Below are 23,607 nucleotides of genomic sequence, written 5' to 3' on the forward strand. Positions count from 1 at the left end.
CAGGCGGTGCCTATTCGGCGGGCTGGAGTGAGCCGGAGGACACCGCTCATGTCTGTTGCAGTGAGGCCTGTACAGTGCCTCGTGGTGACGCCACAGTCGCGCCTGGCGGAGACCCTTCGTTGCGCCCGAAGTAACGGCGGAATGAACCGGCTGACTTGCTGTGGGGGGGTCCCCCGTGTCACTCCCCGTGTCCGGTGTTTCTTGGATGAGCTCATACCGGTGGGAATGCCTGTAATTGCCGGGGCATGAGGCCGTGGTCCGGGAGCTCTAAAGAAAAGCTGCTTCACTCGGCCATTCCTTAGCCACGCCCCGGAACTTGCTTTTTTTTACATCACTGGTGGATTCAAAGTTTTGTTTTTTTTCCCTCCTTTTTTTTTTTTCCTCTCTCTAAACTGAACTGCTAACAGAAGAAAGTACTCGTTGCATGCCTTGTTTTTCCTAAATAATATAGATAGACTGATGGACAGTTTTTTTAGTAGGAATAGGATTCTGCTTACATTTGTTTACAATAAGCAAAACACTTTGTTTGTGTCAAGCAAATTGTAGGCGGTTCTGCACCATATGAAAAATTATTTGGCTGGATATTGTATATTAATAAGAAGTGCTATTAATGCTTGATATTTAATTAGGCATTTATATGTTTTGATAGCTGCATATATGCTGACCTGACTCCCCTAATATTTGCACCAAGGACCCTAGCTGTTTGCTATCTCACCAAATATGTCTGTAACTTGAAAATATCTTGCAGCTCATACACAGTTTTATTATCGTCGAAAATGGTCTGGTTAGGCTTCATTCTCACCACCGTAAAAAGTAAAAGTGTTTGTTATTTACGGATCTTAATGCAGCTTCATTGTTTTCAATAGAGTCATTCACACATGTGTGAAAACGTGCACTGCATTCAGATCTGTAACACGGAGTCCAAAAATCTGCATCGAAGAACATGCACCTTACGCATATAAACTTATATATACGCATTTGTAAGCATGTAAATAAAGTTTAAATCATTATGTATGCATTTTAACATATATATATAGGCAAGTATCATTTGGCTGGAACGTTTCTCCTAGAAAACACATGCGTAATAACATCAGATCCTTGTACTAACACAAGCGATGTTAGTAAAGCGGTCTCCCCTGCTATGCTATTGTGTTCTGAAGGGTACTGCCTTGCCAGGACACACCAATCAGCGCTGGCCGAAAGTTGGCCGGTTCCTGCCAATCCAAAGTTTATGGCATATTTTCGGCCCTTATGTACCCAACATTATAGTCAACTGGATGGCCACTTGCCTGTTCTCGGTTCTTAACTAAATAAATTGACTTCATCCCATAATCTTATTAGTGCTACGTAAATTGATTTTATAAATTTGCTCTTGCTTGGCCTAGCGAAGGCTTCCGTCCAGTGCTGCCAGTTGGCATTGCAATACTCGTGAGGAATAGCAGCTCTGGGAGGGACACTTATCTGGCAAATTAGTAACAAAACTAGATGCACACTTATTACAGTTTTGCAGTGGTCTTTAACCACTTGCTTACTGGGCACTTAAACCCCCCTCAGTCCCAGACCAATTTTCAGCTTTCAGCGCTGATGCACTTTGAATGACAATTGCGGGGGCATACAACACTGTACCCAAATGAAATTTTTATCATTTTTTTCCCACAAATAGAGCTTTCTTTTGGTGGTATTTAGTTACAGCTCGGAGTTTTATTTTTTGCTAAACAAACAAAAAAAGATGCAAAAAAAAAAAAAAAAAAAAAATCATGTTTTAATAGTTTGTTATAAAATTTTGCAAACGGGTCATTTTTCTCCTTCATTGAAGTGCGCTGATAAGGCGGCACTGATAGGCTGCATTGGTGGGCACTGATGGGCTGCATTGGTGGGCACTGATAGGCTGCATTGGTGGGCACTGATAGGCTGCACTTGTGGGCACTGATAGGCATAGTTAAGGCGGCACTAATAGGCACAGATAAGGCGGCACCGATGGGCACAGATAAGGCGGCACTGATGGGCAAAGATGGGCACGGATGGGTGGCACGGATAAGTGGCACGGATGGGTGGCACGGATGGGCACTGATAGGTACCACAGATAGATGGGACTGATGGGCACTGATAGGTGGCTCTGATAGGTGGCACTGCTGGGCACTGATGGGCGGCACTGCTGGGCACTGATGGGCGGCACTGCTGGGCACTGATGGGCGGCACTGGGGTGCAGCACCTTTGAGGCAGATTGGGTGGCACTGTGGGTGGCACTGTGGGTGGCACTGTGGGGTGGCACTGTGGGCATTATGGGCACAGACGGGGGGCACTTACTTTTACTTTGTTATTTTTCAAGATGGCACTGCGGGAGGCAGGTGGGCACTGGCAGGTGGCATGTGGTGCCTTTCATTGCTGGCCGTGATCGGGACTGATGTCCCGATCACGGCCGCCGGTGATCGCCTTTTTTTTTTCTCCTCGCGCTGTCAGCGCGAGGAGGAATAATAGCCGATTACCGGCTCCGTTCTATCACATGATCAGCTGTCATAGGCTGACAGCTGATCACGTGATAAGGGGTCGGGATCGACCCCTTACACGGATCGGTGATCAGGCGAGTCTCACGGACTCGCCGATCACAGAGCGCGCCGCGCGCGCCCCTCAGGGGGCGCGCAGGCCGCTCGTAACCAGGACGACGTCAATAGACGTAGTCCTGGAAATCTAGGTCCGCGCTAATGCCGTCATTCGGCAATAGCGCGGTACCCAAGTGGTTAACACATTTTGTATATGGTAGATGAGAAATTGTCACTCAAACGTGCTGAATTAAGAATTGCTTAGGCCCCAATTCTCACCTGGGTGATTTTCTGGTTTTATATTGTCATCTCTTTTAGAACTATTTTAGAACCGCAACAGATGAATTTCAAATAAAACTGCTTGTTTAATTTATATTAATTTATTATAATAAATGATTATTCAATATCAGTCTAATAATTATTTTCACTGCTTCTTCTGAGCATCACCTTGCTGTAAGACTGAAGTAATGTCTTCCGTTGTATGTAAAGCTGTAGGGATTACCTTTTTTCCAGATGTAGCACCACTTCTGCAAGTTGGATGATGGCATCTGCCAGTACTGGATGGGGACCTCAGCTTTAACCAAAACCAGCAGTCCTGTCAGCTTCTGTAAAATGATTGACTGTTAGCTTCCATTTGCTAATGACACCTGAAAATACAACAGAATAGAGCTGAGCATGAGTTGCAAAAGACAATTCCATTTGCACATAGTACAATGCTTTCAGCTTTTTTGAACCATTGAAAAAATATACTGTTATAGTGCTAAAAAATTCAAAGTGAGCGCATAGATCTTTTGCACTAATTTTATGTTTTCTGTACAGATTTTGTGGACCTGAGTAATGGAAAGTTCTATGTTGGAGTGTGTGCATTTGTCAAAGTCCAGCTGAAGGTAGTTCATTTTCATAAGACCAAGCTTATACCTTGTCTTGATATTTATTTTTGTTTCATTTTTTTTTTTTTCGGCACTGTTCATATTGACTCCAGGCGCAATATTTTTTGCGGATGGCCTGGCAAAAGAAAGGTTAGAGCTCTGTAAGTTTGTTGTTGCTTTGGGTTGCTCTCTCCTCACTTATGTTATCACCAGGATGGTAAGTGAAACTAGATTGCAATAAAAAAAATTGACAAAAGTAGAAATCTGATAGATATTCAGTGCATCCACACAATAAGTACTTAAAAAAATGCTTTATCTAAATATTTCCGCTAAAAGTAGCAGACATTAGTGTCACAGACACTTACTGAGTGGGCAAAACGATTGCACTGTGAATTGGAGAAGCAGCTGGCCTCTACTGTCTGGTGGGACTGGCAGACCAGATAGTAAACAGCCTTGAGTGCGTCTGTGACGTGGCCCTGGATACGCTTCCTTTGCTCTCCAGAGCATCAGTGTTAGCAGTGGTGCTGCGGCGCCTGATTTGGCTGAAATGCTGGTCTGCGGACCAGGCATCTAAAAAAAGTCTTGACGGATTTACCCTTCCTTGGTGAGTGGCTATTTGGAGCCTCATTGGATGACATTATTAAGAATGTCACAGGTGGGAAGAGCACCTTACTCCCACAGTCCAGGAAGAGTAGGGAACCACGCCGCAGTCAAGGGCCCGCATTCTCCGCTCAAAAGAGGCTTTTTCGTCCGCCTGGGACTTCAGCAAAACGCTCCCAGTCCAAGGGAGCGACTACCAAGGGACGGAAGTGTCCCCGGACTCGCAAACCAGCGAGCAAAAGTGCTACCGCATGAAGGTTTGCCCTGCCCATCACTCGGGTAGGGGGCCGCATTTGGGAGTTTTTTTTTAGCCCGGTGGGCCTCTCGGCTGTCCGACCAATGGGTCTGCAAACTTATTTCATCGGGCTACAAGATAGAGTTCCTCTCTTGGCCACCAAATGGATTTTTCCCCTCCAGCATACCCTTACTCCCGGCTCGCCTGGAGGCCCTGTTTGTGGCAGTAAGGGACCTGCTAAGCCACGGGGTGATAGTGCCTGTTCCAGAAACGGAAAGGTTTCAGGGGTTCTATTCCAATCTGTAGTCTCCAAAAAAGCAAGGGATACGTCCAATCTTGGACCTGAAAGCCATCAATTGCTTTGTGAAAGTGCAGAGGTTCAGAATGGAATCAGTTCAATCCATAGTCGCTGCACTCCATCAGGGGGACTCCCTGGCGTCTTTGGACATCCAGGACGCGTACTTGCACATACCTATATGCCTCAGGCATCAGAGGTTTCTGCGATTTGCAGTAGGAGAAGACCACTACCAGTTTGTGGCTCTCCCCTTTGGCTTGGCTTTAGCACCCCAAATCTTTACCAAGGTATTGGCTCCAATTTTGGCGTTGTTGCGACAATGTGGAATTGCAATTGTGGGTTACCTAGACGATCTCCTTCTGAGAGCAGCTTCCGCCTCAGAATTAAGGGAGGATGTGGCAATCACCATGCAAACCCTGCAGGAATTTGGGTGAGTGTTGAACCTCAAAAAGTCGGTCCTTGTGCCGACTCAGTGCCTGGAGTACCTAGGCTTACTGCTGGACTCCGTGGAAGCGAGAGTGTTTCTCCCTTCAGACAAACTGCAGACTCTGAGCCGCGGTGAAGCTGTTGATGAACCGCAGGTGGTCGTCGCTGCGCTTCTGCATGCGAGTCCTGGGCCTCATGGTGGCCTCCTTCGAGGCAGTACCGTATGCACAATTTCACACCAAAGTCTTGTAGAAGGAGATATTGACAAAATGGGACAAATCTCCGGATCAATAGTTTCAGGTGAGCCAGTTAGTCAGGGATGCCCTTCGGTCCGTGAAGTCGTTCCTACCTCTACATTGGTAAGTGATCACAACGGACGCCAGCCTGAACAAGTGAGGAATCCAAGTTGATCAATGTACATTGATCAATGTGCTCGAACTTCGAGCGATTAGGCTATGCCTCTCCACATGGTCGATGAGACTTCGAGGGCGTCTGATCAGGATCCAGTCAGACAACGCCACGGCGGTGGCATATGTCAGCCATCAAGGAGAAACAAGAAGCTTGGCTGCAGCATGGGAGGTCGCTCACATCCTTCGGTCGGCAGAGTAGCATGTACCGGCTCTGTCGGACATATACCTCCTGGGAGTAGAAAACTGGCAGGTGAACTATCCAAGTCTCCAGATGCTGGACCCAGGAGAGTGGTCGTTGCATCCGCAGGTGTTCAGGCTTCTTTGTCTGCGGTGGGGCACACCAGATCTGGATCTCCTGGCCTCTCGGCTCAATCGAAGCGTGCAGAGGTTTGTATCCAGGACAAGAGATCCTTGGGCAGATCCGTCAGACGTGCTGGTGGCTCTGTGGGAACAGTACCGACTGATCTATGCCTTTCCTCCACTAAAACTGTCACCACGTTTGCTCCGCAGAGTGGAGGCCGAGGGGATTCCAGTGATACTGATTGCCCCAGATTGGCCTCTGAGTCCTTGGTACGCCGACCTAGTACGTCCTGGTGATGGACGCTCCCTGGTGGTTACCAATGTGAGAAGACCTTCTGTCTCAAGGTCCGATTCTCCATCCTGCTTTACAGTCGCTGGTTTTAATGGCATGGCTGTTGAAAGCCAGGTGCTAAGGAACCGAGGCCTGTCTGACTCAGTGATTTCAACTATGTTGAGGGTACGAAAATCTTCGTCTCAGAAGATATACCATCGTACATGGAAGGCTTAAATCTCCATGTGTGAGGAGATGGGGTGGCGTCCACACACTTTCCAGGTTTCCAGGATCCTGCTGTTCCTACAGCGAGGAGTAGACCAGAAACTGGCCTTAAGCACCATCAAGGGACAGATATCAGCCTTGACTGTATTTTTCAAATGACCCCTGGTGTCTCACTCTCTAGTGAGTGCCTTTGTACAAGGGGTCCGACATGTAGTCCCTCTGGTGCGTCCACCCTTGTCTCCGATCTGGGATCTAAACCTGGTGCTATCTGCGCTTCAGAAACCGCCGTTTGAGAACCTCAGGGAAATTCGCTTGTTGACTTTCTCAGAAAGTGGTCTTCCTAATGGCCATTAAGAATGGGCTCAGGCGTGTTTGCAAGGTCCACGTGCAGAGCCCGCCAGGAAGTTGGCGCTGCGCTAATCACAAGCAGTGAGATATTGCCCCCGATGCACGGCTGCAGAGATCGGGCAATGTGTCACTGCCTGTGATTAGTGCTGTGCCGACTTCCTGGTGTGCTCTGCACGTGGACCATGCAAACATGCCTGAGCTCATCCCTAGTGTACATTACACTGGCCAGGAGGGTCCCGGAGCTTGCGGCCTGGTCTGGCAAGTCACCCTATCTTGTCATCCACAAGGATAAGGTGGTGTGTCGTCCGCAACCTTCTTTTCTACCGAAGGTGGTTTCGGCTTTTCACCTCAATGAAGACATTGTTTTACCATCTCTGTGTCCTAAACTGACATACCCTAAGGAGGTGCCCCCCCCCATTCCCTGGATGTGGTCCAGGCTCTAAGGGTATATCTGTCTGTCACGGCTCTTTTCCAGAAGTCAGACTCTGTTTGTTTCTGTAGCTGGTCCGAAAAAAGGATTGACGGTCTCCTCGTCCACCATTTCCAGGTGGATCAGACAGATCGTGGTCCAGGCTTACGCCTTGAAGGGGAAGGTGCCCCCATTTCCTGTCACGGCCCATTCCACCAGGGCAATTGGGACCTCTTGGGCTTTCCGACATCAAGCGTCAGTCGCTCAAGTGTGTAAGGTGGCGACTTAGACGTCCGTTCACACTTTTACAAAGTTCTACAAAGTGGATGTAAGCACATCTTCTGATGCTTGCTTTGGCCGCAAAGTTTTGCAGACGGCCGTGTAATGTTGCAATTTTACACTTTTTTCTTCTGTTAAGAAAAAAGTTACCTTTTTGACTGTTAATGCACTCTGATGCATACGTTGACTGCAAGTTCTGATGCGGTTTGTTCAGATGGTGACTCCCCTGTTAGGGAGCACCTCTGGCTGTGGGTGAAGTTATGTTGCTGTTCCCACCCCTCGTTATGACACTGCTTGGGGATGTCCCTATGGTCAAGATCACTGGAGCTGTGTTCGTCAATGAATGAAAGAGAAAATAGGATTTTTGTACTGTAAAATCCTTTTCTCTGAAGTTCACTGACAGACACAGCACCCTCCCCTCCTATTGGTTTACGTTATGGTTATAGCACCACCTACAGGGGTAGAATACTAGGCCGAAAAAGAATACAGCGCCACCCATGGGCAAGCCTAGATGGTATAAGTCGCCTCTGTGCCATGAGCATGCCAGTTTTTTATGCCTAGTGTTTTAGGTATAAAGCTTGCCATAGATGGAGCGGTTTTCTTTCCTGGAATCCCTCCTGCAGAGCCATTGTGTTCCACCAGGCTGTGGATGTTGTCCAGCCTTCCATGTGCCCATGACCCTCACACCCTGAGGAGGTTGTGTTGCAGTCCTTGGCTGTGATCTGGGTGGTTCATGTATACCTGTCTGCTACAGCTTCTTTAGGAGGCTGCATTTTTTTTTGTAATGGCAGATGGCCCCTAGAATCACCTGTCTGTCTCCCCTGCTGTTATTTCTTGAGGGATTCAGCAGATGTTTTCTACCTTTAAGAATATGGCACAATCCTCCAGAGCAATTGGTGCCTCTTGGATGTTCTTACATCAGGGTCTTTGTCTCAGGTTTGCAAGTTGGCTTCCTGGTTGTCTGTGCACACTTTTAATAATTTGTGTTTGCATCTTCAGATGCTTGTTTTGGCTGTGTTTTGCAGGCCACAGTTTATCGTCCCTTGTTCCCCCCGGGAGGGAGGGTTTGTATGGGTGAGAAAAAAATCAACAAAAGGGCTTGGACTTTATAGGCACAGAAAACATCATAATATATAAAAAAAAAATATTTATTATATATAGAAAATTTGTTAAAAACAATGACAGATAATCATGTCTCAAAATTGTAGAGTATAGCAGCAGAATGCAAGGTCAGAACATATACAGACCATATATCGTTAATAACAGAAAACAGTGATAACACCAATTTTCATACCAGGGGGGCACGTGTAAATTACATGAGGTAATATATGTGTGATCTAGTTAAATTTATAAAAGATAGTGGATGAGTAGCTAAATGTATACTCACCAAATTGGTATAAATGAATAGTATAACAAAATACAAATTGGGGATTTGCCAGCCATATAATGCCTTATTGCCACCTTGAATTAGTATCAAAATGATAGCAAACAAAAGAGGGGGAGGGGTAATCCCTTTTAGCAACCTATCGGGGGAGTCACCATAATGTTATAGAAGGGGAGAAAAATGCTGTCGAATCAGGTGCTGATGATAAAACTAAAGTTGGAGGGGTCAGTCATCTAATGAAGTAGAACAGGAAATTTTACCATTGGTAAGCCCATTGCCCTAATAGTGCAAAGCATGTAATCAAATCTTTATAGATGCCAACATGGTAACTTACCGGGTCGATATGGGGAAATTGAATGTAAACTCTCACTTGGCGGCTTCTAGGAGTAGTATGGCAGACAGGCAAAAAGGTGCTATCAGGACGGCATCCTATTTAACACGCACCCCAATCTGTAGTCACCAATCGGGAGACACCCCGATGTGACATCATCCAGACTGGCTGCTCTGGATGACTACGCATGCGTCCGCAACCCCCCGACACCACTGCGTCGGCATAGAAACAGATGCCGAGTGGCGGGGAGATGAGGGGAATGTGCAGCCTGGGGAACAAAGACTATCCAGCGATAACTGAGAACGTCATGTCTTCTAGTGCTCCAATGTGCGCCATAGCCAATTGGCAGGACAGCGATGAGCGACCGCATAGTAATAGGGAAGAAGGGGGTGGAACCCGGCAGCGGCAAGGCAGTAAATTGGGAGGTGCAAGACCTGCAAGCTAAGAAATCCACAGTCTGTTTCCCATATCATCCAACCAAATCAGAACGTCAATTACAGACTTAGAAGTCATTTTAATATTAACCACTTAACCCCGGACCAATTTGCAGCCAAAGGATCAGGCCCCTTTTTGTGATTTGGCACTGCGTCGCTTTAACTGACAATTGCACGGTTGTGCAACGTGGCTCCCAAATAAAATTGGCGTCCTTTTTTCCCACAAATAGAGCTTTCTTTTGGTGGTATTTGATCACCTCTACGGTTTTTATTTTTTGCGCTATAAACAAAAATAGAGCGTCAATTTTGAAAAAAAATAAATATTTTTTACTTTTTGCTATAATAAATATCCCCAAAAAATATATATAAAAAACATTTTTTTTCCTCAGTTTAGGCCGATACGTATTCTTCTACATATTTTTGGTAAAAAAAATCGCTATTAGCGATTATTGATTGGTTTGCGCAAAAGTTATAGCGTTTACAAAATAAGGGATAGTTTTATAACATTTTTATTAATATTTTTTTATTTACTAGTAATGGCGATCAGCGATTTTTATTGTGACTGCTACATTATGGCGGACACATCGGACATTTTTGACACATTTTTGGGACCATTGTCATTTATACAGCAATCAGTGCTATTTAAATGCACCGATTCCTGCGTAAATGACACTGACAGTGAAGGGGTTAACCACTAGGGGGCGGGGAGGGGTTAAGTAGTGTAACATGTAGAGCTTTATTTGCTTGATCGACTTGCAAGTGTAGACCTCAATTTAAATACTCTGTTGAACTATAAGGCTACTTCCACACTGAGGCGATGGGCGTGCTGGTGGCAAAGCGGCGCTATATTTAGCGGCGCTTTACCATTGTTTTAGCTGCGCTTTTCGGCCGCTAGCGGGGCAGTTTTAACCCCCGCTAGCAGCCGAAAAAGGGTAAAAGTGCAGCTGCAACGGCGCTTTGCAGGCGGGTTTGGAGCGCTGTCCCATTGTTTTCAATGGGACGGGGCGCTTTAGGAGCGGTAAATACACCGGTCCTACAGCACTCCAAAGATGCGGCTTGCAGGACATTTTTCAGCGTCCTGCAAGCGCACCGCTCCAATGCCCTCGTGTTTTCACACTGGAGAGACAGCAGCAGCTGTTTGAGGGTGCTTTGCAGACGCTATTTTTAGCACTTGTAGCACCTGCAAATCGCCTCAGTGTGAAAGGGGCCTTACATTATGGAAATTGGTGTTATCACAGTTTTCTGTTATTAATAATGGTCTGTATATGTTCTGACTTTGCATTCTGCTGCTATACTCTACAATTTTGAGACATGTTTATCTGTCATTGTTTTTAACAAATTTTCTATATATAATTAATTTTTTTAATACATTGTGATGTTTTCTGCGCCTATAAAGTCCAAGCCCTTTGTTGATTTTTTTCTCTTTCATATAATTTCGGGACGTGGCACTTATAACAGTATCCTCAGTACCACTCTGTGGTGATACATTTTCTTGTTCTAGGGTTTCGTGTTTGGCATGTTTGCCTAGTTGCCTGGTTTTGGTTTGCCCCCCACTCATTGAGGCACTGCTTTGGGATATCCTTATGGTCAAGAATAGAAGAGCTGTGTCAGTCAATGAACACAAAAGAAAATGGGATTTTTTTTTCTACCCACTGTAAAATACCATTCTCTGAATTTGATAGATATAGCACCCACCCTTCTTGAGTTTTTCTATCATCTTACACTGCTTTGTGACTAGCTGGCTTGCCTATCGTGCAGAGGTTTATATCAGTAAGGGCAGCCCCTAGACAGTACTTTCTTTTTCTGCCTAACGTCCTACTCCTGTGCGTAGTGCTATATAAAGCAGCAAAGTAGCAAAAAAATCGATTTTTTTTCTTTATTGCTATCGCAAGGGGTTAACAAACCCCCATGTGAGAGCATTTGCAGGTGAAAGCTACTCTTTATGGGGAAAATCTCCCCTGCCCTCCAAAGAAGTGGGAGGGGGGGGGAGGTCTGGGGAGAACTGTGCTGCCCACACTGTGACAGTGACCTTTTGCTTTACAGCTGGGAGGTGCCTGAGGAAAATGGGCAGCCATCAGCTTGCGCTTAACCTTTTAATCTTTGAGTCCAAAGGGCTGAACTAGTTAAGTAGCCCATTTTGGGGCTAATATGTTGCTAATATGACTTAAATCCGCAAGCCTGAACACTGCCACATGAGTGTGATGGGACCATTTATATCTGTCAACTTTTACCTTTATTGGGAAATTGAAATTTACACAGGCATTTTAGCGGAGGCTTTAGTTAATGATCGATGTTATGGGGGATGCACAAGGGAGGCAAGTACAGCATACATACTGTGAGCAAAAGACAAATTCACGTATTTATTGTGTGGATGTAAGTTTCATTAAAGTTAATCCCTCTGAAAATTTACTAAATTTCACCCAACATTGAAAAGAATGGGCACTGATTTTAAGAGCTGGCTCATGAAGTCTGTGTTTTTACAGTCCATACCAATATTGCATTTAGTGTAGGGACAACACAAATCTGTTAGCTGTAACCACAGCCAGAGTCACTTTTCCACCCCTTTTATCACTGGCGCAGTAAATGTAGGAACCACAGGGTTTTATTTACTGAAGGCAAATCCACTTTGCACTACAAGTGCACTTCTAAATGCAGTCACTGTAGATCTGAGGGGGGACATGCAAGGAAAGGAAAAAACAGCATTTTAGCTTGTACATGGTTGGATGATAAAATCGTCAGAGCTTCCCCTCATTTCAGAACGTCCCCTCAGATCTACGATGACTGCACTTCCAAGTGCACTTGTAGTGCAAAGTGGATTTACTTTTACTAAATCAACCCCATAGTGTTGGATTGCTTTGATTTTAGTATATTTGCTATCCTGTTACGTAAAAATGTTCAAACTTTTCTTCTCTATACCCCAACCAGGATGGCTCCTTCCATGAAGACGTTGGCTATGGCGTTAGTGAGGGACTGAAATCGAAGGCATTATCCTTGGAAAAGGCTCGCAAGGAGGCTGTCACTGATGGATTAAAGAGAGCACTCAAGTAAGAGAGACTCTTGAGTTGTGTGCTTCAGCCACACGTCTACGTTTTCCAGCTATTCTGTTTTACTGCCCTATCTGAGCAATGTTTGGCTTTCTTATATACACCAGTAAATATGATATGCAGATATTTAAAAAAAAAACTTGTGCGGGGTGCGTATGATATGCTGCTTTCTTTCTTAAAATGTTATTAGTCTGCTGTCGCACATACCTTGGCCAAATATCAGGAATTATGGCTTCGCTGACTGCAGGCACGTTCAAGGCAATTGAATTGGAAATTTAATGAAGCCTTAGAAAGCTGTTGGCAATAGCAGATCACATAAAAAATTTTTTTACGTTTTGGATAGCATGAGAAAGTGCTAAAACCACTGTCAGGTATTTATTGCTATTGGCTGTATGTTCTGATCGAATGCTGGTTTTCCAGCAGGGCTGTTTAACAGGAGCCAGTCTAATGACTGACTTCTGTTAAACAAAGAGGAGTAGACATGTACCATGATTTGGCTGGTTCTTGCGGAGTACGTGTGATATGTACCTGGCTTTAATCCATAGATTGGTGAATTTTCTAAGCCTTATTTTTGTTTTCCATTGAACACTTTGTGCCATGCACCCTGAAATGCACACTGTAGACAATATACATTTTTTTAATATCTGCATTTATCTAAATTGTATTTCTTTATCGTACATCATGTGGCATAGAGCCTTAAGTAAATAATGGGTTATACGCTACCTTCCGGTGTTGACACTGGTAAATCCAATCAAGGAAGTTTACTCCTTATATAACCCCTCCTCCTTCCAGGAGCATATCATTTTTTTTGCCAGTGTCTAAGGTGTTGGTCACGAGTGAAGCTGTGCTCTGAGGAGCTCCAGGAGGGATCCATGCTGGATTTAAATAGCCTCCATGCACCAGATCCATCCAAAGTGCCATTGAGGCCTAAAAGGATGGTACCAGGGGCCTCATGTCCGAAGCATGAGGTTTTGCCTGTAACACCTCTCTTTGAAGGGCTGGAGCCCAGAAACTTAGGGCTTAGGTCTGGCTACATTACCTAAACTTCCTGATGGAGTGCTTTATAGGTCTAGGGAAGATGGAACCCTGTATTAGGGACCCAGTCCCTGAAGGTATGCTACTCAAACCGCGTTGATGGGTGAAGGTTAGATTGTTTGTTAATTCAGCAAATCCTGCGGCAAGGATAAGGTAAGGGAAGAAACTTGGGTATTAAAATATCTATATATTTCTTCCATTTGGGAAATTTTTTTGTCATGCCTTAATTCTCCACTAGAGGGAGTCTATGCACATACTCTACTCTCAGAGGGTTAGGGGGACAGCAGCGACCCCCCCTTACATTACCCCTCCTCACCCGCTGGTGGATGGGTCCCTGCTACCTCCCAATCTACCCCAATCTACCTCCAAGACCCTTTTTGGGTATGGGGTTTTGAGCCACGCGTTTGCAGATATGCTTTCTATATCACTTTATATTTTTTCAATATTGTATGTAATACACTTTACTGATTGTTGGATTTTTCTTTGTATGTATATTAGAGCTGCCACGGCACGTCGACGTAATCGACTACGAAAATACGTCGACGTGCGTGAATGCCGGCGACGTGTCACACACGTGTCTTCTCGCGGGTAAATGGCGGTAATGGCGGTGGCAGCAGCTGCTGCTGATGCTCCTCGTCCCCCTGCTCTCGAATGGGCTAAAAAGTTCCGGTGCAGCACGAAAAGCCAGACCACGACTTTCAAAGGTATGGGAATTCTTTAAACAGAGGCCAGATAAAATGGTCCTTTGTTCCCGTGTACCACGGCAGCACTACTGCGATGCACAAGCACCTCCAGAAGAAAACATCCTGGCGCACTACGGCCTCAAATGGACGAGCCATCTTTCTAAGTACTACTTACTAGTATTTTGTTCGTTTTGGGAGACAATGGGAGTAATTTGTGGTCAATATTTATTAATATATTAATTTTATGTGCTCATGCTGCTACTGCTAGTAAGTAAAATACATCATTTTTAGTGCATGCCCAGGGGGTACATATTTGTTGCTGTGCTAGTGTGCTGCTTTGCTAATTTCTTTTTTTAGTGGCCATCTCATGTTTTTTTTTTTAAATGTTTCACATTCATAAGGCACTTTTTGCACTGCAGCCCTCTTGCTGATCTGGGGATCCCGCAGGGCATGGTTTGACAACTTCCTGCAAGACTGGAATCTTACATCGTACAATCTGACCACTATGCCACTTGAAGATCGGCACACAGCTGAAAACATTACTAACTGGGTGGAAAAAGCAGCTGAAAAGTTTGAGATATCCATGGCCAATGTAAATGTAGTTGTCCATGATAACGCTGCAAATGTTGTCGCTGCTCTGCGTATTTTGGAAGAAAAGCATGACATCTTTTCTCTCAGGTGTGCTGGTCATACATTGCAGTTAGTTGTCAACCATGCCCTGAGGGATCCCCAGATCAGCAAGACCCTGAGAGCTGAAAAGTGCCTTGTGGAACATTAAAAAAAAAGTGAGCTGGCCACTACAAAGCTTAAAGCAAAGCAGCAACAAATGGGTACCACTGAGCATGCACTAATAAATGATGTATCCGTAAGATGGAACAGCACTTTACACATGATCAGCCGCCTGCTTGAACAGAGGTGGCCTGTGACTGCAACTCTTTCCGATCCTGTGACACCATGAGAGAAGCGCTTCCTGGATTTAAAACATGATCAGTGAAGCTTACTTGAGGAAGTGGAACAAGTCCTGAAGCCATTTGAGTGTGCTACTGTATTCTTGAGTGGAGAGTCCTATGTGACTGCTTCCGCTCTACCTCCTCTAGTAAAAGGCCTCCAGAAATCCATACAGAGCAGAATTTGCGAGACAGCAGCAGTCAAAGCTTTCCAAAGTGTTGCTGCACAGGAGATGGCATCAAGATGGGAGCGAGAAACTAAATTTAGAGATGATGGTGGAGAAAATATGTCTTATTGCAGCAGCCCTGGACCCCAGATTACGCAAACTAAAATTCCTGCCAGCAGAGGACAGTTTATAAGTTCACCTCAAGGTCCAAGCTCTTGCTCTTGAAGTGAAAAGAAGATATGAGGAAGAACAAACGCAACATCGATGTGAGGAACAACGGTCGACCAGTGCAGACATGAAATTTTCTGAGAAGAGGCAAGTGTCTCTGTTAGACACTTTGCTCGGTTCTTCAGATTCAGATGACCACCACAGTAATGGCAAGGATAACACTGGTCACATCCAAGATCAAGAAACCCACAGTGAAGTTGTGCGGAATGAGATACACATGTATTTCAGTGAGCAGGCTATTCTAAAGGAAGAAAATCCGCTGAAATGGTGGAAGGAAAATAAAAAGAGGTTTCCCATCTTGGCCATGCTGGCAAAGAGTTACTTGTCTGTGCCTGCAACATCAACACCATCTGAAAGGCTTTTCTCAGTTGCTGGCAACATTGTGACTAAAAAAAGAGCAAGCCTAACATCAGAGCATGTCGATATGCTAACCTTCCTCCATTGCAATGCTAAAATATAGCATTGCAATGGAGAAAGTAACACAGGCCCCCAACTTTTTTCACTCATGACTGTGTGTTGTGTTCTTGTTGGGCTGTATTAGTGTATTTATGGTGGGATGGCTCATGGCTGTCTTCAGTGTTGTATTGGCCATATTTTTGCATAGCCACAGTGTTGAGCAGTGCTTTTGGTGGGCTTGGTTCCTCCTTGCTTCCTTCCTTGAAAACTGTTACCTCCTCAGGTATGTTTTACATTACAATTACACACCACAAAAATACTGCTCAATCGACTTTACACTAACACTATGTAAGTAATAATGATTACAATTACATAGTGTTATTGTATGTTGACCAGCATTTTTTGTGGTGTTAAACAACAACTCTTTAGGTCAAGAGGCATAATGCCATATAAATTCTGCCTAACACTTTGCAAAAGATGCATTCTGAAGGCATTATGTGTGGTTGAGTAGTAAGGTAAGGTTACCAGTACCACACATTGTTGCACATGCACAATGCCTTCTGAATGCATGTTTTGCAAAGTGTTAGGCAGAATTTATATGGCATTTTCATGCCTGATGCCCTAAAGCGTTACCTTGTATTTTTTGGCACTTGTGTTTTTGCACACACAGTGTTGAGCAGCAGTTCAGACTCAGAACAGCAGTGCTTTTGTGGATATGGCTCCGCCTCCTTCTTGAAAACTATGTTACCTCCTCAGGTATGTTTTACATTACAATTAAAGTAACACACCACATAAATACTGCTCAATCAGCACTCTACAATAACACTATGTATTCAATCAATGATGATTACAATTACATAGTGTTATTGTATGTTGACCAGCATTTTTGTGGTGTTAAACAACAACACTTTAGGTCAAGAGGCATAATGCCATATAAATTCTACCTAACACTTTGCAAAAGATGCATTCTGAAGGCATTATGTGTGGTTGAGTAGTAAGGTTAACACACAATGCCTTCAGAATGCATCTTTTGCAAAGTGTTAGGCAGAATTTATATGGCATTTTCATGCCTCATGCCCTAAAGCATTACCTTTTTATTTTTGGGCACTTTATTTTTGTATATGATGTCTTTCATGTGTTTTGTACGCAGTGCAGAGCAGCAGTGCTTTTGTAGCATTTTTATATGGTATTTTTAATGCTTCTGGCTCTGAATTAATGGCAATGCCATTATTCATGCCTGATGCTAAAGTGTTGTTTACATTTTATTTTTGGCACTTTTTTATACTGTAAAAACTTTACCACATTGAAGTACTTTTTGGAAAAAATTTAATTAAAGTTGAAATATTATATTTAGAAGTTGTACGTATCATTTTTTTTGTAAAGTTATCCAAAGGATTATTATCTAATCACAAAAGGAACACACTAGATCAGGGATATGCAATTAGTGGACCTCCAGCTGTTGAAAAACTACAAGTCCCATCATGCCTCTGCCTCTGGGTGTCATGCTTGTGGCTGTCAGTCTTGCTGTGCCTCATGGGAATTGTAGTTCTGCAACAGCTGGAGGTCCGCTAATTGCATATCCCTGCACTAGATTCATTTAAAAATAAAATAAAAAAATAATCGGATAGTCGTTGACTAATCAAAAAAATAATCGATAGACAAATTAATCCTTAGTTGCAGCTCTAATGTATATTTAGAATGCAATATGTGTCTCTCTCTATTTGGATTGAATACTCCGAGTCCCTTGTTCCTGAAGAAGCCGCTTAGACGAAACATGTCGAATAAACAGGGACGGAGAACATAATGCCTTTTTATATGGCGGAATGCTGTTTGTCTCCTTGTAGCAGGCTATGTGTATAGACTGTAAGGAATAGAAATAATTGTAGGTTCCATATGTCTGTGCTTTTATGATGTTTAAATAAATACGAATTTTTCTATTTTAATGGGTTGTAATGTGCTATATGTTTGTAATTGGTACTGCAAAGTCCCCCACCTCCAATCTCTTTATATATATTACTCTTTGGGATGTTGGTACTGTAATGTGTATAATGAGAACAGACCCGTATCCAATAATTTTTTAATCCATAAGAGAGTTGGTATGGATGGTCGGGTCAAATGGCGATCCCTTCATTTGCTTTTGCATGAGGTTGCTAGGAACTATGGTGGCTTCATTTGAAGCAGTTTCCTGTATCCAGTTTAATTTAAGACTGTTGCAAAACAGTATCCTGTCTGCTTGGAACAAAATAATTCAAGCTTTAGACTTGCCTGAAGCAGCTGTCCCAAGAGTGTCCCAAAGCCTCACTTGATGGTTACTAACCCAGAATCTGCTGAAGGAAAATCCTTCAGACCAGTGATCTGGAAGATGGTAACGATGGATGCCTGGGAAGCAGTACTAGAAAAGACAACTGTCCAGGGACAATGCTCAAGAACCTTGTCCATCAATATCCTAGAGATTCGGGCAGTACGTCTGGCTCTAAAGACCTGGACTTTCAGGTTATGGGATTGTCCTGTCAGGATTCAATCCGACAATGCCACAGCTGTGGCCTATATCCATCACCAAGGGGGCACCAAAGGTCTCTCTACACAGAGAGAGGTGAACAATATTCTAACTTGGACAGAAAGCAATATTCTGTGCCTATTGGCAGTCTTCATTCAGGGAGTAGAGAATTGGCAGGCGGACTATTTGAGTCACCAGCGGTATGGTCTCTTCACCCCGACATATTTCAGGCTGTTTGTCAAAGACGGAGGACGTAGATCTTCTAGCTTCCAGGTTTAACACGGTTAGCCAACTTTGTGTCCAGAACAAGGGATCCATTTGCATGCTTAAGGGATGTGCTGTTGACCCAATGGGATCAGTCCTCACTGATCTATGCATTTCCCCCCTATTAAGTTGCTGCCTTGACTTCTTTGCAGAATCAAGCTGGAAAGAAAGCCAGTAATTCTGGTGGCACCAGCATGGCCCCGAATCTCATGGTATGCAGAAATTGTAAAGATGGCAGTGGAGGGCCCATGGTCCCTCCCGCTATGGCCAGATCTCCTCTCACAGGGACCGATATTCCATCCTATCTTATGGTCTTTAAATTTAACGGCTTGGCTATTAAATCCACATTCTGAAGAAACATGGGCTTTCCGGGTCAGTTATCCCTACCCCCAATTAGTGCAAGGAAGCCAGCTTCCAGAACTATAGAGTCTGGAGGGCTTATGTTTCCTGGTGTGAATCCAAGGGTTGGCACCCTCTGAGATATATCCTAGGCAGAATTCTTGCATTTCTACATTTAGGGGTAGAAATGAAATTGGCCTTAAGTACTATTAAAGGCTAAGTCTCAGCTTTATTGGTCTTATTTCAAAGGACCACTTGCTGCTCATTCTGTAGTCTGGGCTTTTATACAGGTGGCGACATGGCTTATTCCTCCCGTAAAACCTCCCTTGAACCCTTGGGACTTGAACTTAGTTTTGTCTGTGTTACAAAAAACAGCCATTTGAACCAATACAACATATTCCCCTAGTCCTTCTGACAAGGAAGTTGGTGTTTTTGGTAGCTATATCCTCAGCAAGGAGGGTTTCAAAATTGGCTGCTCTTTCTTGTAAAGAGCCAGATTTGATTTGTCATGGGGAGAGAGTAGCGTTCGGCCCTCATCCAGACTTGATCAAAAGTGCTTTCAGATTTCAGCGATATTGTCCTGCCATCGTTTTTTTCTAAAACAGTGTTCCAGGGAAGAAGAGTCACTACATTGCTTAATGTGGTGAGAGCAGTAAAAATCTATTTTTAGACAACTGCTCATTTTGATTTGTAAGACTGATGTCTTATTTATTCTGCCAGAGGGTCCTAGGAAAGGACAGGCGGCATCAAAATCCACTGTCGCTAACTGGATTCAACAAGTGATAATTCTAACTTATGATTTAAGGGGTAAGATTCCCCCGTTTCAAGTTAAGGTGCACTCTACCAGGTCAGTTAGTGCTTCTTGGGCAGTGCGTCACCAGGCCTCCGTGGATCAGATCTGTAAGGCCGCAACTTGGTCTTCAGTGGATACATTCACCAAGTTTTATCAGGTGGATGTAAGGAGGTATGATGATATCGCCTTCGAGCGCAGTCAGCAGTATAAATCCTCAAGTCTGTGGCTTCCCTGCGGGTTGTTTCTCCCTCCCCTCAAGTAGCATTGCTATGGGACATCCCATTAAGTTATTACTTAAAGTGGAAGTAAACCCATCGATTTAACCACTTAACAACCGCCCTATAGCCGAATGACGGCTACAGGGCGGTTGTTTAACTCTGGGAGGCCGTCATATGACGTCCTCCCAGAATTCCGCTCTGGCGCGCCCCCTGGGGGGGGGACTCGAGAGCATTCGTGACCGCCGGGTCCACAGGACCCGGCGCATCACGGATCACGGTAAACTGCCACTCATCGTGGCCGTTTAACACGTGATCACTCCGTCAAATGACGGAGTGATCACTTGTAAACAAACGGGCGTCAGTTCCTCCCTCCCCCTCTCTGTACCGATCGGTACAGCGGAGGGGGAAGAGATCGGTGTCAGCAGCGCTGTGGGCTGCATCTGCAGTACCCACATCGCTGCTCACCGAAAATTAACCCCATCATACCCTGCAACAACACTCTGCAATACTCTGCTGCAATACTCTGCTGCAATACTCTGCAATACCCTGTAGCAACACTCTGCAATACCCTGCAACAACACTCTGCAATACCCTGCAACAACACTCTGCAATACCCTGCAACAACACTCTGCATTACCCTGCAACAACACTCTGCAATGCTCTGCAACACCCGCCAATGCTCTGCAACACCCGCCAATGCTCTGCAACACCCGCCAATGCTCTGCAACACCCGCCAATGCTCTGCAACACCCGCCAATACCCTGCAACACCCTGCATTACCCTGCAACACCCTGCAACACTGCAATGCTCTGAAACACCCGCAAATACTCTGCAACACTCTGCAATACCCTGCAACACTCTGCAATGCTCTGCAACACCCGCCAATACCCTGCAACACTCTGCAATGCTCTGCAACACCCGCCAATACCCTGCAATGCTCTGCAACGCAATACTCTGCAACGCCATACTCTGAGATATCCAGTCATACTCTGAGATATCCAGTCATACTCTGAGATACCCAGCCATACTCTGAGATACCCAGCCATACTCTGAGATACCCAGCCATAGTCGGTGATACCCTGCAATACCCAGCTATAGACAGTAGTATAAATTTTGGCTGAAATTTATGAAGAAAAAATTAATAATCTGCTAAATTTTATAACAGAAACAAAGAAAAATTCTTTTTTTTACAGAATTTTCTGTATTTTTTTTTTATAGCACAAAAAAGAAAAAGCCCAGCGGTTATTAAATACCACCAAAAGAAAGCTATATTTGTGTGAAAAAAAGGACAAAAATTTCATATAGGTCCAGTGTTGCATGACTGAGTAATTGGCATTCAAAATGTGAGAGCACCGAAAGCTGAAAATTGGTCTGGTTATTAAGGGTGTTTAAGTGCCCAGTGGTTAAACAGTTAAAAAAAAAAAAGGCATGTGAATGCTAACTACACATTGGCTGTGCTCCCAGCCAAACTATCAAACCATCCAATGGCTGGTGTCATAACGAATCACATGTGCAGCACCATAGCAGTTGAATATTAAACAGAGGCAAAGATGGCAGCTTCCTTGGCTGAAAACGATAGGGGAGTTTACTTCCACTTTAAGGCTCTGTGTCCCATGATGTACTATAAAGAAAATAGGATTTTTATTACAGCTTGCCTGTAAAATCCTTTTCTTGGAGTACATCATGGGACACAGAGGTCCCGCCCCTCTTTTGGGATTAAGTATATTGCTTTGCAACAAAAACTGCTGTGCTACTGGAAGAAGGAGGGGTTATATAGGGAGTAAACTTCTTTGATTGGGTTTACCAGTGTCAACACCTGAAGGTAGCCTATAACCCATTAAGTAATTACTTAAGGCGCCAAGAAAAGGATTTTACAGGTAAGCTGTAATAAAAATCCTATTTTTTTTTTTTTTGTCACTGCTTTACAAAAGGTGGTTTATCTCTTTAAAAAATAGTTATTAACCCCCTTTTAATTTTGGTGCTAGGTGTTTTGGAAACTCTCTTGGCAACTGCATCATGGACAAAAATTATCTTCGAGCCGTCAACAAGCTGCCCAAATTGGTCAGTCATAGTCAAGATTGGTATTGTACCTGCTAATTTGAATCTTGTTGTTCTCTGATTTACTTGAATGCCTCTATCAAATACTTTCAATTTTGGATGTGGATGGGCAAAATAAGCAGTTAATAAGCGTCTAATAGAAATGACCACACATTTTAAAATGTGATTGTGCGGTCTACTAAAGTTAAGTAGAACTATAGGCAAAACTTTTTTGTCAATTTGGATAGAGTAAGGGAAGGTTATAACCCTTGTCCCATTGCAGAGATTTCCCTTCACTTCCTGTCCCATATAACCAAACAGGAAGTGAGAGAAAAACCCTGCAAATTGATGGAATTGCTTGGGGGCCACCAGGTCACCAGAACTTGTGCCCCCATTGGAAGATTTCCCCCTATTGCTTTTCTGGGTACAACCCAAAATCTGAGACTTACTTCTACTTTCACTTTAAATTATAATGATATACAGGACAAATAGAGAGGATGAAACTCCTTAACTGGGGCACAGACAGCAATAAACTGGCAAGTGTTCTTATCCTTCTCCACTCCATACAAAACAAAAAAAAGTTTTGCCTTTAGTTATACTTTAAGATATAATTGTATATGATTCTCAAAATTTTGTGGGCTCATTTGAGATCCATTGTATTTACTTGTATAAACTGGAACAGTAGTAAAGATAGAATTCTGCTTTAATTTTATGAAAACACCTAAAATGTTTCTGATATACCCTATATGATCTTTCCTTAGGCCTTTCTTTCAAAATAAACAGCATTCTTGGAAATAATTTTTTCTTAATCTTTACTGTGCAGTAAAAGAACACATGTTGATGGTGACAAGGGCCTCATCCCCACAATCCTTGCCCGGTGGTTGTGGGGGGTCTGCGGGCATAGGGCTTATCGGAATCTGGAAGCCCCCTTTAACAAGGGGACCCCCAGATCCCGGCCTCCCACCTGTGTAAAATGGTAACGGGGTACAATTGTACCCCTACCAGTTCGCAAAAAAAGTGTCAATGGTAGTCTCTCGCCATGTGACGCTTCTTCGCTGATGACACTTGTTATATAATTGAGGGCGGGGCCACACGGTGACGTACCCAGGTAACCCTGCCCCCTTTGATGCCACAGGGACTTTATCTGTCCGTTGCGGCATAAAGAAGATGAATGGACATTGTGGGACATTTTTATTTTTTAATAAATGACTTGTCCCCAAGCTGTGTCTTGTGTTTTTTTTACATTTTGACACTTTTGTTGTGAAATGGTAGGGGTACATTTGTATAGCCACAATCAGTTTTGAATGACAATTTTTTCTTTAGAAATGTAATTTTGCTGTGGTACTGTTCTAAACACGGGAAAAATGCGCTACTTTACAGGTGTACTATAGACACCCCCCAAGCACAATATTTAAAGAAATATTTAATTGTTGTTGTTTTACTTAAAGCATTAAAAAAATCACTGCTCCCGAAAAAACTACAGTTTAAAAAATAAAGTTTGCATTGATTCATGTAATCTAGGTGCAGGACCCGGGTCCCCAAACTCTTTATGACAATAACTTGCATATAAGCCTTTAAAATTAGCACTTTTGATTTTTCATGT

The 23,607-nt window shown here is 43.9% G+C and overlaps 1 protein-coding gene across 6 annotated transcripts in view; it reads left to right on the top strand.

Annotated features, from left to right (window-relative positions):
- The window catches only part of RAD52 (RAD52 DNA repair protein), a 322,154-nt gene that overhangs the window by 85,331 nt on the left and 213,216 nt on the right, over positions 1 to 23,607 (top strand). For all 6 annotated transcript variants that reach the window (XM_077468921.1, XM_077468920.1, XM_077468923.1 and 3 more), the window contains 3 exons: positions 3,360 to 3,427; positions 12,282 to 12,400; positions 21,953 to 22,028. In XM_077468921.1, coding sequence (XP_077325047.1) covers positions 3,360 to 3,427; positions 12,282 to 12,400; positions 21,953 to 22,028 — 263 coding nt within the window. The remainder of the gene's footprint in view (positions 1 to 3,359; positions 3,428 to 12,281; positions 12,401 to 21,952; positions 22,029 to 23,607) is intronic.

This window comes from Lithobates pipiens, unplaced genomic scaffold (assembly GCF_037356315.1).
Source record: "Lithobates pipiens isolate NorthernLeopardFrog02 unplaced genomic scaffold, aLitPip1_a1.2 Scaffold_8, whole genome shotgun sequence".
In the NCBI taxonomy this organism is placed as follows: Eukaryota; Metazoa; Chordata; class Amphibia; order Anura; family Ranidae; genus Lithobates; species Lithobates pipiens.